Source organism: Nomascus leucogenys, chromosome 17 (genome assembly GCF_006542625.1).
Source record: "Nomascus leucogenys isolate Asia chromosome 17, Asia_NLE_v1, whole genome shotgun sequence".
Taxonomy (NCBI): domain Eukaryota; kingdom Metazoa; phylum Chordata; class Mammalia; order Primates; family Hylobatidae; genus Nomascus; species Nomascus leucogenys.
The window spans coordinates 88,106,433-88,120,668 of NC_044397.1; the positions used below are offsets into that span (position 1 = coordinate 88,106,433).

The window sequence follows — 14,236 nt, forward strand, 5'->3', positions numbered from 1 at the left end:
AGGTGTCCACTACAAGATTACAGTCTATCAAACTCTCCTCAAGGAACCTTCTCTCACCTGGGACCCCATCAACTCTCCCTGAGGTCTGAGGATCTCCCTTAAACATTTTTAAAAAATTATTCTTATTATTTTTTTTTAGAGATAGGGTCTCACTCTGTTGCCTAGGCAGTCATGCAGTGGTGCAGTCATAGCTTACTGCAGCCTGAACTCCTGGGCTCAAGTGATCCTCCCAGTTCAGCCTCACAAGTAGCTGAGACTACAGGCATGTGCCACCACACCTGGCTAAGTTTTATTTTTAAAACTTTTTGTAGAGCTAGAGTCTCACCATGTTACCCAGGCTGGTACGGAACTCCTGGGCTCAAACGATCCTCCCTCCTCGGCCCCTCAAGTGCTGGCATTACAGGTGTGAGCCATCATGCCTGACTAATTTTTTTTTTTCTTTTTTGAGAGAGATGGGGTCTGCTATGTTGCCCAGGCTGGTCTTGAACTTCTGGCCTCATGTGATCTTCCTGGCTGGGCCCCCAAAAGTGCTCGGATTACAGGTGTGAGCTAGCTACCTTGCCTAGCAAAGGATCTTCTTTTGTTTTATTTTTTTGTTTGTTTGTTTTTTGTTTTGAGACAGAGTCTTCCTCTGTCACCCCCGATGGAGTGCAGTGGTGCAGTCTCAGCTCCCTGCAACCCCTGCCTCCTGGGTTCAAGCGATTCTTCTGCCTCAGCCTCCTGAGTAACTGGGACCACACCCAGCTAATTTTTGTATTTTCAGTAGAGTCAGGGTTTCATCATGTTGGCCATGCTGGTCTCGAACTCCTGACCTCAAGTGATCCACCTGCCTCGGCCTCCCAAAGAGCTGGGATTACAGGCGTGAGCCACCATGCCAGACAAAAGATCTTCGTTTTGGACAGACACTCACCGGACCTCAGCGTGAGGGCTGACGATTGTCCATTAACCCCTCCTGTCCGAGTGACTTTTCTCCACCTGGACTAGGGTTCCATGAGGATCAGATGCCCTGCCTTTTCAATTCCCCACCTCTCCAGCCCCGGGGATGGCACCCATTGTGTGCCCAGTAAGGGTTTGGTGACTGAATTCTCTGGATTTTTTTTTTTTTTTTTGAGATGGAGTGTCACTCTGTCACCCAAGCTGGAGAGCAGTGGCGCAATCTCTGCTCACTGCAAGCTCCACCTCTCGGGTTCACGCCATTCTCCTGCCTCAGCCTCCCGAGTAGCTGGGACTACAGGCGCCCGCCACCACGCCTGGCTAATTTTTTTGTATTTTTAGCAGAGACGGGGTTTCACCGTGTTAGCCAGGATGGTCTCGATCTCCTGACCTCGTGATCCGCCTGCCTCGGCCTCCCAAAGTGCTGGGATTACAGGTGTGAGCCACCGCGCCCGGCCTGGATTTTTTTTTTATACACTTCTTCCTCTCGCTCCTTCGCAGAATCCACAAACACGTCAGAGCTGCGGATTTGCCGAATTAACAAGGAAAGTGGGCCGTGCACGGGTGGTGAGGAGCTCTACTTGCTCTGCGACAAGGTGCAGAAAGGTGAGGGGCCTGGGGCAGCAAGCTTGGGCAGAGCGGGGTCTGGCAACTTGGAGGGGTAGCCAGGGAGCCCAGGAGGATGAAAGGATGAGAAAGAGCTGGTTAACCAGGACACCAGAGTGCAAGGGTCCAGAACGCTGTCTTCACAGTCAGACACAGCTGATGGGTTCATTCACTCCCTGAGTCGCTTGCTCACCCGTCTCCGTAGGATGACGGAGGCTCGTCTGTGGTGACCCATGCTGCGTGCTAGGCGGTGCCATTACAGAGCTCACGACACGTCCAGAGGACTCTGATGTTAAGGGTGGGGTTGCATAAATGAGCGGTTTATGGTGGTTCTGAATAAGGGCTATGGGTAAAGCAAACAGGACAGGAGAAGCAACTCCATTTCATTCACCTCTGTTCAAATGGCCCTTCCTCAAACAGGCTTTTAAAAAAAAAGACAGTTGGTCACCGTGGCTCAAGCCTGTAATCCCAGCAATTTGGGAGGCTGAGGCGGGTGGATCACTTGAGCTCAGGAGTTCGAGACCAGCCTGGGCAACGTGGTGAAAACCCGTATCTACTAAAAATACGAAAATTAGGGCTGGGTGCAGTGGCTTATGCCTGCAATCCCAGCACTTTGGGAGGCCAAGGTGGGCGGATCACCTGAGGTCAGGAGTTCAACACCAGCCTGGCCGACATGGTGAAACCCCATCTCTACTAAAAAACACAAAAATGAGCTGGGTGTGGTGGCACACACCTGTAATCCCAGCTACTTGGGAGGCTGAGGCAGGAGAATCGCTTGAACCTGGGAGGCAGAGGCTGCAGTGAGCCAAGATTGTACCACTGCTCTCCTGCCAGGGCGACAGAGACAGACCCTGTCTCAAAAAATCAAAACCAAAAACAAACCGACTGGGCCGGTGGCTCATGCCTGTAATCCTAGCACTTTGGGAGGCTGAGGTGGGAGGATCACTTGAGCCCAGGAGTTTGAGTCCAGTCTGGGCAACATACTAAGCCCCCACCTCTACAAAAAAAAATTCTTTTAAATTAAAAAATAGCCAGGCATTAGGCCGGGTGTGGTGGCTCACACCTGTAATCCCAATACTTTGGGAGGCCAAAGTGTGCAGATCACTTATGGTCAGGAGTTCAAAACCAGCATGGCCAACATGGTGAAACCCTGTCCCTACTAAAACTACAAAAATTAGCTGGGTGTGGTGGCGCACACCTGTAATTCCAGCTACTTGGGAGGCTGAGACACGAGAATCACTTGAACCTGGGAGGCAGAGGTTGCAGTGAGCCGAGATCATGCCATTACACTCCAGCCTGGGCCACAGAGCAAGACTCCATCTCAAAAAAAAAAAAAAAAAAATATATATATATATATACACATATATACATATATACACATATATACATAAAACACTTAGTGACTGGCACATAATAGGTGCTCAACAGAAAGCTAGCTGCCACTATGAGCCACTATGATTCGTTTTTTTTTTTGAGACGGAGTTTTGCTCTTGTGGCCCAGGCTGGAGTGCAATGGCATAATCTCAGCTCACTGCGACCTCTCCCTCCTTGGTTCAAGTGATTCTCCTGCCTTAGCCTCCCAAGTAGCTGGGACTACAGGTGTGTGCCACCACACCCGGCTAATTTTTTTTTTTTTTTTAGATGGAGTCTCACTCTGTCACCCAGGCTGGAATGCAGTGGCACGATCTCGGTTCACTGAAACCTCTGCTTCCTGGGTTCAAGTGATTCTCCTGCCTCAGCCTCCTGAGTAGCTGGTATTACAGGCACACACCACCACACCATGCTAATTTTTGTATTTTTAGTAGACACGGGGTTTCACCATGTTGGTCAGCCTGGCCTTGAACTCCTGACCTCTGGTGATCCACCCTCCTTGGCCTCCCAAAGTGCTGGGATTACAGGCGTGAGCCACCATGCCCGGCCTAATTTTGTATTCTTAGTAGAGACGGGGTTTCACCATGTTGGTCAGGCTAGTCTCGAACTCCTGACCTCAAGTGATCCACCTACCTCAGCCTTCTAAAGCGCTGGGATTACAGGTGTGAGCCACCATGCCTGGTGATTAGTTTTATTTTTAGGAATATTAGAGGCTGGGCATGGTGGCTCACGCCTGTTATCACAGCACTTTGGGAGGCCAAAGTGGGAGGATTGCTTGTATCCAGGACTTTGAGACCAGCCTGGGCAACACGGCGAAACCCCTTCTCTACAAAAAATACAAAAAAATCAGCCGGGTGTGTGGTGGTGCATGCCTGTAATCCTAGCTACTTGGGAGGCTGAGGTAGGAAGATTTCAATGCCCAGAGGCAGAGGTTGCAGTGAGCCAAGATCATGGCATTTCACTCCAGCCTGGGTAACAGAGCGATACCCTGTCTCAAAAAAAAAAAAACAAGGCTGGGCGCAGTGGCTCATGCCTGTAATCCCAGCACTTTGGGAGGCCAAGGCAGGCAGATCACGAGGTCAGGAGATCGAGACCATCCTGTCTAACATGGTGAAACCCCATCTCTACTAAAAATACAAAAAATTAGCCAGGCGTGGTGGCAGGTGCCTGTAGTCTCAGCTACTCAGGAGGCTGAGGCAGGAGAATGGCGTGAACCCGGGAGGTGGAGCCTACACTGAGCCGAGATCGCACCACTGCACTCCAGCCTGGGTGACAGAGTGAGACTCCGTCTCAAAAAAAAAAAAACAACAAAAAATTAGCCAGACGTGGTGGTGAGTGCCTGTAATCCCAGCTACTCAGGAGGCTGAGGCAGGAGAATCGCTTGAACCTGGGAGGCGGAGGTTGCAGTGAGCCGAGATTGCGCCATTGCACTCCAGCCTGGGCAACAGAGCAAGACTCTCAAAAAAAAAAAAAAAAAAAAAGAGGAATATTAGTCTTGATTTTGGGGGAGGCTGGGCAAGTTGGGAGCACAGTGGCCCAGATGTCCTGGCTTAGCTGATGTCCCCCGTTTCCTGCCAGAGGACATATCAGTGGTGTTCAGCAGGGCCTCCTGGGAAGGTCGGGCTGACTTCTCCCAGGCCGACGTGCACCGCCAGATTGCCATTGTGTTCAAGACGCCGCCCTACGAGGACCTGGAGATTGTCGAGCCCGTGACAGTCAACGTCTTCCTGCAGCGGCTCACCGACGGGGTCTGCAGCGAGCCATTGCCTTTCACGTACCTGCCTCGTGACCATGGTAACTACAGCAACCCAGGGTGACCCACCACCTCGGAGACTAGGTCTTCGGCCTTGAGGAGACCCCAGTGGGGATGGGAAAGAGGCAGAACTAGAATGCAGGCTCAGAGCTACAAAGACAGTGTTCAGATCCTGGCTCTGCTGCTTACTGGTTGTGTGACCTTGGCCTCTCTGAGCCTCATTCTTCTGTGCAAAATGGAAATAACAGTAGCTGTCCTGTGACATTTGGAGAGTATTTAATCTTTCCTCCCCTCAGCATCCTGCACATGCCCGGGCCTGTGCTCGGTATTGCTAGACACACAGCAGTGACCAACACAGCCCCTAGCTGTGTCCTCATGAGGCTTATAGTCCTGAGGATAGGGGACAGCCTGTCCCTACAGTGATGACCAGTGGGCAGGACTGGAATGAAGTGCTCAAGGGCTTGCGTTGCCCAAAGGGGGCACCTGACCCAGCTGTGGGCATCAGGGAAGGCTTCTTGGAGGAGGGGACAGTGGAGCTGAGGACAGGAGGATGACTAAGCAGGGAAGTTTTCTAGGGAAGTAGTGAGAGTGGAGGAAGAGTGTTTTAAACAGCTGGAACAGCAGGTGCAAAAGTCCTGAGGCCGGATTGTGCCTGGGGTGCTCCAGGAACAACAAAGAGGCCAGTGTGTAGGCCGGGTGCGGTGGCTCATGCCTGTAATCACAGCAATTTGGGAGGCCGAGGCAGGCGGATCACCTGAAGTTAGGAGTTCGAGACCAGCCTGACCAGCACGGTGAAACCCTGTCTCCACTAAAAATGCAAAAATTAGCTGGTTGTAGTGGTGGGCGCCTGTAGTCCCAGCTACTCGGGAGGCTGAGGCGGAATTGCTTGAACCCGGGAGGCAGAGGTTGCAGTGAGCCAAGATTGTGCCATTGCACTTCAGCCTGGGCTAAAGAGCAAGACTCACTATAGGCACCCACCACCATGCCCGGCTAATTTTAGTATTTAGTGTGTGTCCCTGATATCTCCTCAACAGACAGCTACGGCGTGGACAAGAAGCGGAAACGGGGGATGCCTGACGTCCTTGGGGAGCTGAACAGCTCTGGTGTGTGCCCTCTGCCCCTTTCCACCCCCATCCCCAGGTTCTGGGGAGGGGACAGCTGACCCCACTGCCCTGTCCCACCCCAGGCTGGGGAGGAAGGGCTGTTGGGGAACAGGGGTCCTCATCTCTGCCTTCCCTCAGACCCCCATGGCATCGAGAGCAAACGGCGGAAGAAAAAGCCGGCCATCCTGGACCACTTCCTGCCCAACCACGGCTCAGGTGGGTCCCAGCTACACATAAGCCCCTGTCCCCTGGGTGGGCAGAGGGTAAGTGGCACCCTTGCTTTTCTGGCCTCTTCACGCCCTCCAAGAGCAGCCACAAGGCGAGTCACTCAGCACTTAGCCAGCAACATAGAGTGGAAAGAATGAGGGCTCTGGAGACAGAATGGAAGTTCTGATCTCTCCTGGGCCATTTCCTTGCTATGTGACCTTCGTTAAGTTGCTCTACCTCTCAGAGCCTCAGGGACTCCTTTGAAAAGGCCCAGTACATACTTAGCTCAGTGGTGTTTTAAAATTTAATCTATTTCTTTTTTTTTTGGAGATGGAGTCTTGCTCTGTTGCCCAGACTGCAGTGCAGTGGCATGATCTCAGCTCACTACAACCTCTGCCTCCTGAGTTCAAGCAATTCTCCTGCTTCAGGCTCCCAAGTAGCTGGGACTAAAGGCATGCACCACCACGCCTGGCTAATTTTTGTATTTTTTAGTAGAGACGGGGTTTCACCACATTGGCCAGGCTGGTCCTGAACTCTTGACCTCAAGTGATCTGCTTGCCTCAGCCTCCCAAAGTGCTGGGATTACAGGCATGAGCCACTGAGCCCCACCTATGATCACATTTAACTGCATTTAGAGCAAAACTCAAAATAACAGGGGCTTCAACAGGATGGAACGTTATTTCTTGTCTCACATACGTAGTCCGTAGGGACTGAAAGTGGCTCATGACTGTAATCTCAACACTTTGGGAGGCTGAGGCGGGTGGACTGCTTCAGTCCAGGAGTTTGAGACCAGCCTGGCCAACATGGCAAAACCCTGTTTCTACTAAAAATACAAAAATTAGCCGAGTGTGGTGGTGCACGCCTGTAGTCCCAGCTACTTAGAGGCTGAGGCAGAAGAATCACTTGAACCCAGGAGGTGGAGGTTGCGGTGAGCCAAGATTGCACCACTGCACTTTAGCCTGAGCAACAGAATGAGACCCTTCTCAAAACAACAACAACAAGAAACAGGACTGGCACTGTGGCTCACGCCTGTAATCCCAGCACTTTGGGAGGCCAAGGCAGGTAGATCACGAGGTCAAGAGAGAGAGACCATCCTGGCCAACATGGTGAAACTCCATCTCTACTAAAAATACAAAAATTAGCTGGATGTGGTGGCACATGCCTGTAGTCCCAGCTACTTGGGAGGCTGAGGCAGGAGAATCATTTGAACCCAAAAGGTGGAGGCTGCAGTGAGCCAAGATGGTGCCACTGTGTTCCAGCCTGGCCAACAGAGCAAGACTCCGTCTCAAAAACAAGAAACAAAAAACAGTCCATAGGTAGGTGTTCCAGGGATGGTCTGGTGACTGCAGGATCATCAAGAGACCGAGGCTTCTGTCATTTTCAGTTCACCATCTCATGGTGCAAGGTGGCTGCTGTAGCTCCAGCCATTATGCCCACATTCCAGTTAGCAGACCTTAGTCACATGATCACATCAGGCTGCAAGGAAAGCTAGAAAATAGTCCCAATAGCCTTGTGTCTCTAAGGTTTGTCTTGTTCCAAAAAGAGAGTCCCTTTTTTTTTTTTTTTTTGAGATAGTCTTGCTCTGTTGCCTAGGTTGGAGTGCAGTGGCACGATCTCGGCTCACTGTAACGTCCACCTCCCAGGTTCAAGTGATTCTCCTGCCTCAGCCTCCCAAGTAGCTGGGATTACAGGCGCCCACCACCACGCCCGGCTAATTTTTGTATTTTTGGGAGAGACGGGGTTTCGCCATGTTGGCCAGGCTGGTCTTGAACTCCTGACCTCAGGTAATCTGCCCGCCTTGGCCTGCCAAAGTGCTGGGATTACAGGCGTGAGCCACCATGCCTGGCCTGAGAATCCCTCTTATAATGAAACTTTTTTATTTGATTGTTATTTTTTCTTAAGTCCCCATTATGCCTGAGAATGACATTTATTTTTTGTGACAATTTTGGGACTGGTGACTTCCCAACTTGTGTCTCCCAAGGTCTGAAGATTTTACTTTTTGGGTTATCTCTGTATGTTGGGGGGCTTTGGAACCTCTTCTCCTTTCTCACTCTCAGGGAAAACTCTCCACAGCTGTGTAGCAGCATGGTTTCAACCCTAGTTCCACAACAGCTGTGTGAGCCTTCCACTTACTTTCCCTCAGTGCGTTAGTTTACTTATTATTATCATTATTTTGAGAGAGAAGGTCTTGCTCTGTTGCCCAGGCTCGAGTGCAGTGGTGTGATCATACTTCGCTGCAGCCTCAAACTGGGCTCAAGCAATCCTCCTGCCTCAGCCTGCCAAGTAGCTGAGACTACAGGCGAGCACCACCACACCCAGCTAGCTTTTAAATAAATTTTTTGTAGAGACAGGGTCTCGCTATGTTGTGTTGGGATTACAGGTGTGAACCACCACGCTTGGCCTTCAATTTACTTATTATCTGAGAATGGTGATAGTCCCACATGGATTCTCCTTGGGATTAAGAGGGCACCTAAGGCCAGGCTTGGTGGCTCACACCTGTAATCCCAGCACTTTGGGAGGCCGAGGCAGGTGGATCACCTGAGGTCAGGAGTTCCAGACCAGTCTGGCAAACATGGTGAAACCCCATCTCTACTAAAAAGACAAGAATTAGCTGGGTGTAGCACGTGCCTGGCCTGTAGTTCCAGCTACTCGGGAGACTGAGGCAGGGGAATCAACTTGAACCGGGGAGGCAGAGGTTGCAGTGAGCCAAGAGCAAGTCACTGCACTCCAGCCGGGGTGACAGAATGAGACTCCATCTCAAAAAAAAAAAAAAAAAAAAAAAAAAGGCCACCTTGATATCACATTTTGCAGGGAGTGGGGCATTTGATTTAGGGCCTGATCAGAAGTTGGCCCTGAATCACACTACACTTCTCTGTCTTCATCCCCGTAGGCCCGTTCCTCCCGCCGTCAGCCCTGCTGCCAGACCCCGACTTCTTCTCTGGCACCGTGTCCCTGCCCGGCCTGGAGCCCCCTGGCGGGCCTGACCTCCTGGACGATGGCTTTGCCTACGACCCTACGGCCCCCACACTCTTCACTATGCTGGACCTGCTGCCCCCGGCACCGCCACACGCTAGCGCTGTTGTGTGCAGCGGAGGTGCCGGGGCCGTGGTTGGGGAGACCCCCGGCCCTGAACCACTGACGCTGGACTCGTACCAGGCCCCGGGTCCCGGGGATGGAGGCACCGCCAGCCTCGTGGGCAGCAACATGTTCCCCAATCAGTACCGCGAGGCGGCCTTTGGGGGTGGCCTCCTATCCCCGGGGCCTGAAGCCACGTAGCCCCGCGATGCCAGAGGAGGGGCACTGGGTGGGGAGGGAGGTGGAGGAGCCGTGCAATCCCAACCAGGATGTCTAGCACCCCCATCCCCTTGGCCCTTCCTCATGCTTCTGAAGTGGACATATTCAGCCTTGGCGAGAAGCTCCGTTGCACGGGTTTCCCCTTGAGCCCATTTTACAGATGAGGAAACTGAGTCCGGAGAAGAAAAGGGACACGGCTCCCGTGCAGTAGCTTGTTACAGCTGCCTCTGTCCCCACATGTGGGGGCACATTCTCCAGTAGGATTCGGAAAAGATTGTACATATGGGAGGAGGGGGCAGATTCCCGGCCCTCCCTCCCCAGACTTGAAGGTGGGGGGTAGGTTGGTTGTTCAGAGTCTTCCCAATAAAGATGAGTTTTTGAGCCCCGGGTGTTTCGTCTGTTCTGCGCTTGGGAAATGCCCTAGTCCCTTAGTAACAAAGAAAGCCTCCAGGCTGGGGGCTCAGATCTGTCATCCCAGCACTTTGGGAGGCCAAGGCAGGAGGATCGCTTGAACTCACGAGTTTGAGACCAGCCTGGGCAACATGACGAAACCTAGTCTCTACAAAAAATACAAAAATTAGTCGGGCGTGGTGCTGCGCGCCTGTAATCCCAGCTACTCCGGAGGCTGAGGTGGGAGGATCGCTTGAGCCCAGGAGGTGGACGTTGCAGTGAGCCAAGACCGCACCACTGCACTCCAGCTTGGGCGACAGCGCGAGGCTGTGTCTCAAAAAAATATAAAAATAAAAGTAAAAAATAAGACCGGGCATGGTGGCTCATGGCTGTAATCCCAGCACTTTGGGAGGCCAAGGCAGGTGGATCACATGAGGTCAGGAGTTTGAGACCAGCCTGATCAAAATGGTGAAACCCTGTCTCCACTAAAAATACAAAAATTAGCCGGGCTTGGTGGTGCGCGCCTGTAGTCCCAGCTGAGGTGGGAGAATAGCCGGGAGGCTGAGATGGGAGAATAGCTGAAACCCAGGAGGCAAAGGTTGCAGTGAGCCTAGATCGCGCCACTGCCTTCTAGCCTGGGAGACAAAGAGAGACTCCGTCTCAAAAAAATAAAATTAAATAAATAAAATTTAAAACGATAAAAAGATAAAGCATCGAAGTTCTTCCCTTGTCCGCTCTCCCACTTCTTCCTCCGGATCCCGCCTCTCTGGACTCTAGGACCCGCCTCTCACGTCGGCGGAAGTGCGCTGCACGGCGCTCCACCGTGCTCCGCCCCCTCCCCCGGCGCAGTCCTTCATTTCCGCTTCCGGTGCGGGCCGCGCGCGAGCGCAGCGGTGGGAGGCGGCGACCAGCCGGTGAGTGCAGGCGGCGGGCTCGACCTCCCGGTTTTCAGGCAGGCGTCAGCCCAGCTTCTCCCTTTCCTCAGGCTCTCCCCATGCTGCTGTGGGCTTCTGCTGCGTCCCGGCCCCGAGGATCGCTCGTCCCTCACCCCATTCGGCCTGACGGGCCTCAGGCCGCGCCCGTGCCCCGGCTGTGGGCCAGAAGTTGCCGCATCGGACTCGGCCTTCGGCCCAGCAGCTTATCACAGGCCCCGCCCCCTTGTCAAAAAAAAAAAACAAAAAACAAAACCCAGCCCAAATCCTCAGGCCGCGACGCGACCCGCAAGCCCTGTCCAAACCTTCGGTCTCCGCCCTTTCCCACAAGCCCTGCCCCCAAGCTCAGCCCACGCCCTCCCGTCAGCCAGCTCCGCCTCTCTCAGGCTCTACGCTTTTTTCCTTGGATACTCTCCCCACCCCGCCATCTAGATCTCATCTTTAGACCTCAGCTTCACTCTGGTCTCCTTGCAACACTCCCTCCCCGTGTTCCCACTCCCTCTAGCATCTTCATCTTCTGCCACGCCCTTCACCTGTCCTCGACCTCCACCTTCATACAACTGCACTGTTCCCTTAAAGGCTTTCTCCGATTTCCTCCACCTGCCTTCATCCTTATCCTCCTTATCCCTCTACCACCCAGACTCATACCCAACCCCACGCATGGCCCCTAGTGGGAGCCTTTTCAGCTCTTCTCTTTCCCTTGAGCTCCAGCCTTAAGTGCTCAGGGTTTGCCTTCTGACCCTACTTCAAACACTATTGATGTTTCAAAACCTTTCATCCCCGACTCCAGTGCGTGGAATCTAGGACACCCCTTTCCCAGGGATGCTCACCTCAGAATCACCTAAGCGTTTTTCAGAATGCCCAAGCTGCCAGATCGAAGTTGTTAGGGATAGACTTGAACATCTGGCATACTGTTCTGCAGCTTCACTTCTGCTCCCTGAAGCTAAGAGATGTGTTGTTTGGGATCGACTCTGTCACCAACTTGTTAGATGACTTTGATTCTGCCCATACGGTTTTCACAGACCATCTGACTTTCTTGGTCCCTTCATCCCTCAGGTTGAGGCCCCAGGCTTGGCCTCACCACAATGTGGCACGAGGCTCGGAAGCATGAGCGGAAGCTTCGAGGCATGATGGTCGACTACAAGAAGAGGGCGGAGCGGAGACGGGAGTATTATGAAAAGATCGTGAGTAACTGGCCTTTTGTCTGGGGTGAGGGACCCTGGGTTGGGGGGCACAGCTGGTCATCCTGGTAAAATCTGGGCTTGGAAGTATGTCCAGACAAGAGGCTCATTTCCTCAGGAGTATATTCATTAATCTTTTCTTGAGCATAATCATTGGTAGGATCCCAAGGGCTTCTGTTTGTTGTAGCATACTGTGTCATTTGGTGTGGCCTCCCAGTGCCGATCTGGTGTTAGCAAGAAAGAGGGAAGTCTCTGTAACCCTCAGAGCAGTCCTGACGTTATACTGGCCACCTCCAGAATGTCGTCTGTTTCGCTTACTGCTGGGTTACCCGTTCCCAGAAGAGCTCAGCCACTCTTGAGGTTTGGCTTGGCACACAATAGCAGTGAGTATTAAGTTGGCCTGGCATGGTGGATCACGCCTGTAATCCCAGGTGGATCACCTGAGGTCACGAGTTCGAGACCAGCCTGGCCAAAAGGGTGAAACCCCATCACTACTAAAGATACAAAAATTAGCCAGGCTTAGTGGTGTGTGCATGTAGTCCCAGCTACTCGGGAGGCTGAGGCACGAGAATTGCTTGAGCCCGGGAAGAGGAGGCTGCAGTGCATGGAGATTGTGCCACTGAACTCCAGCCTGGGTGACAGAGCAAGACTCACGCCTGTAATCCCAGCACTTTGGGAGGTCAAGGTGGGCGGATCACGAGGTCAGGAGATCGCGACTGTCCTGGCTAACACGGTGAAACCCCATCTCTACTAAAAATACAAAAAATTAGCCGGGCAAGGTGGCGGGTGCCTGTAGTCTCAGCTACTCGGGAGGCTGAGGCAGGAGAATGGTGTGAACCCGGGGGGCGGAGCCTGCAGTGGGCGGAGATAGCGCCACTGCACTCCAGCCTGGGCAACAGCGAGACTGTCTCAAAAAAAAGGAGTGAATATTAAGTGGAACCTGACCACTTCCCTCTCCTGTGATGCTTCAGTTGTTTTTGCAGGGAAGACCAAACTATCCCTGGCCTAAAAGACCCTTGTGGTCTGACCACTCAGCTTCATCCTTGGACAGCTCCACTGGCCTTCTGTTTCTGCCACCACAGGGCTTTGGCCTGTATTAGTCCCTCCTCGCCTGTTTAACTCCTGTGTATCCTTGGGATCCCAGCTTGAAATGGCACCTGTTTACTAGGTTTAGTTTTCCTGTCAGATGACATTTATATAGAACTTTCCCGTTTACTCTTGTATTACTGCCCCAGCCTCCTCCCTGGTCTGCTGGCCTCCAGTCCTGGCTCCTCCAGTCTGTCCTCCCTAGAAGAGTCCAACAGGCCTTTCTAAAGCACAAAACTGACCCTGTCCCTTCATTGCTCGGAGCACCTCTATGGCTCCTAAGTGCCCTTGAGAGAAAGCCCAGGCTCCTCACTGTGGCCTTTAGGGTCCTGCATGGCCTGGCCTTTGCCCTTCCTCCAGACTCACACCACCTCACACTCTGCCTTGTTCCTTTGCACAAGTCATTTTGGCCTCCTTGCTATTCCTCCACTGACCCAAGCGCTCCCTGGCCACGGGACCTTTGTATGAGCTCTTCCCATACCTGGTTAACTACTGCTCATCTGTCAGATCTCAGTCCTCAGAGAAGTCTTGTTTCCCAAGCTCAGTCAGGTGTCCTCTAAAAATGCCCTAATCATAGCTCCCTTTCCTTCCCCTTTGTGGAATTTAACACACTTAAGATACACATTCGTGGGCCTGGTGTGGTGGCTCACGCCTGTAATCCCAGCATTTTGGGGGCCAGGGCAGGTGGATCACCTCAGGTCAAGAGTTTGAGACCAGCCTGGCTAACATGATGAAACCTCGTCTCTACTAAAAATACAAAAATTAGCTGGAGGTGGTGAGGAGCCTGGGCTTTCTCTCAAGGGCACTTAGGAGCCATAGAGGTGCTCCGAGCAACGAAGGGACAGGGTCAGTTTTGTGCTTTAGAAAGGCCTCTTGGACTCTTCTAGGGAGGACAGACTGGAGGAGCCAGGACTGGAGGCCAGCAGACCAGGGAGGAGGCTGGGGCAGTAATACAGGAGTAAATGGTAATCTCAGCTACTCGGGAGGCTGAAGCAGGAGAATTGCCTGAACCCGGGAGGCATAGGTTGCATTGCTATCCAGCCTGGGCAACAGAGCGAGACTCCATCTCAAAAAAAAATTTTTTTTTGTATATATATATATATATATACACACACACACGCACACGCACACACAGGTTGAACATCCCTAATTCAAAATCTGAAATGCTCCAAAATCTCTTTTTTTTTAAGACAGAGTCTTGCTCAGTCGCCCAGGCTGGAGTGCAGTGGCATGATCTCAGCTCACTGTAACCTCCACCCGCCAGGTTCAAGCTATTCTCCTGCCTCACTCAACCTCCTGAGTAGCTAGAATTACGGACGTGTGCCACTATGCCTGGCTAATTTTTGCACTTTTGGTAGAGACAGGGTTTCACCATGTTGG

General features: G+C 52.5%; 2 protein-coding genes across 5 annotated transcripts in view; both read left to right on the plus strand.

Moving 5' to 3' along the window:
- The window catches only part of RELB (RELB proto-oncogene, NF-kB subunit), a 36,765-nt gene extending 27,114 nt beyond the window's left edge, over window positions 1-9,651 (plus strand). Inside the window, exons 8-12 of the mRNA XM_030795807.1 lie at window positions 1,435-1,539; window positions 4,489-4,704; window positions 5,698-5,766; window positions 5,905-5,982; window positions 8,864-9,651. Coding sequence (XP_030651667.1) covers window positions 1,435-1,539; window positions 4,489-4,704; window positions 5,698-5,766; window positions 5,905-5,982; window positions 8,864-9,249 — 854 coding nt within the window. The 3' untranslated portion in view covers window positions 9,250-9,651. The remainder of the gene's footprint in view (window positions 1-1,434; window positions 1,540-4,488; window positions 4,705-5,697; window positions 5,767-5,904; window positions 5,983-8,863) is intronic.
- An 851-nt stretch (window positions 9,652-10,502) lies between these two features.
- The window catches only part of CLASRP (CLK4 associating serine/arginine rich protein), a 31,821-nt gene continuing 28,087 nt past the window's right edge, over window positions 10,503-14,236 (plus strand). For 2 of the 4 annotated variants that reach the window (XR_004026360.1, XM_030795804.1), the window contains exons 1-2: window positions 10,510-10,571; window positions 11,646-11,773. Coding sequence is in view for 2 of the 4 variants with exons in the window: in XM_030795804.1 (XP_030651664.1) it covers window positions 11,675-11,773 (99 nt within the window). In the remaining 2 variants the exon portion in view is untranslated. Of the gene's footprint in view, window positions 10,572-11,645; window positions 11,774-14,236 lie in introns of all 4 variants that reach the window. The other 2 variants (XM_030795805.1, XM_030795806.1) reach the window with 2 other exon arrangements.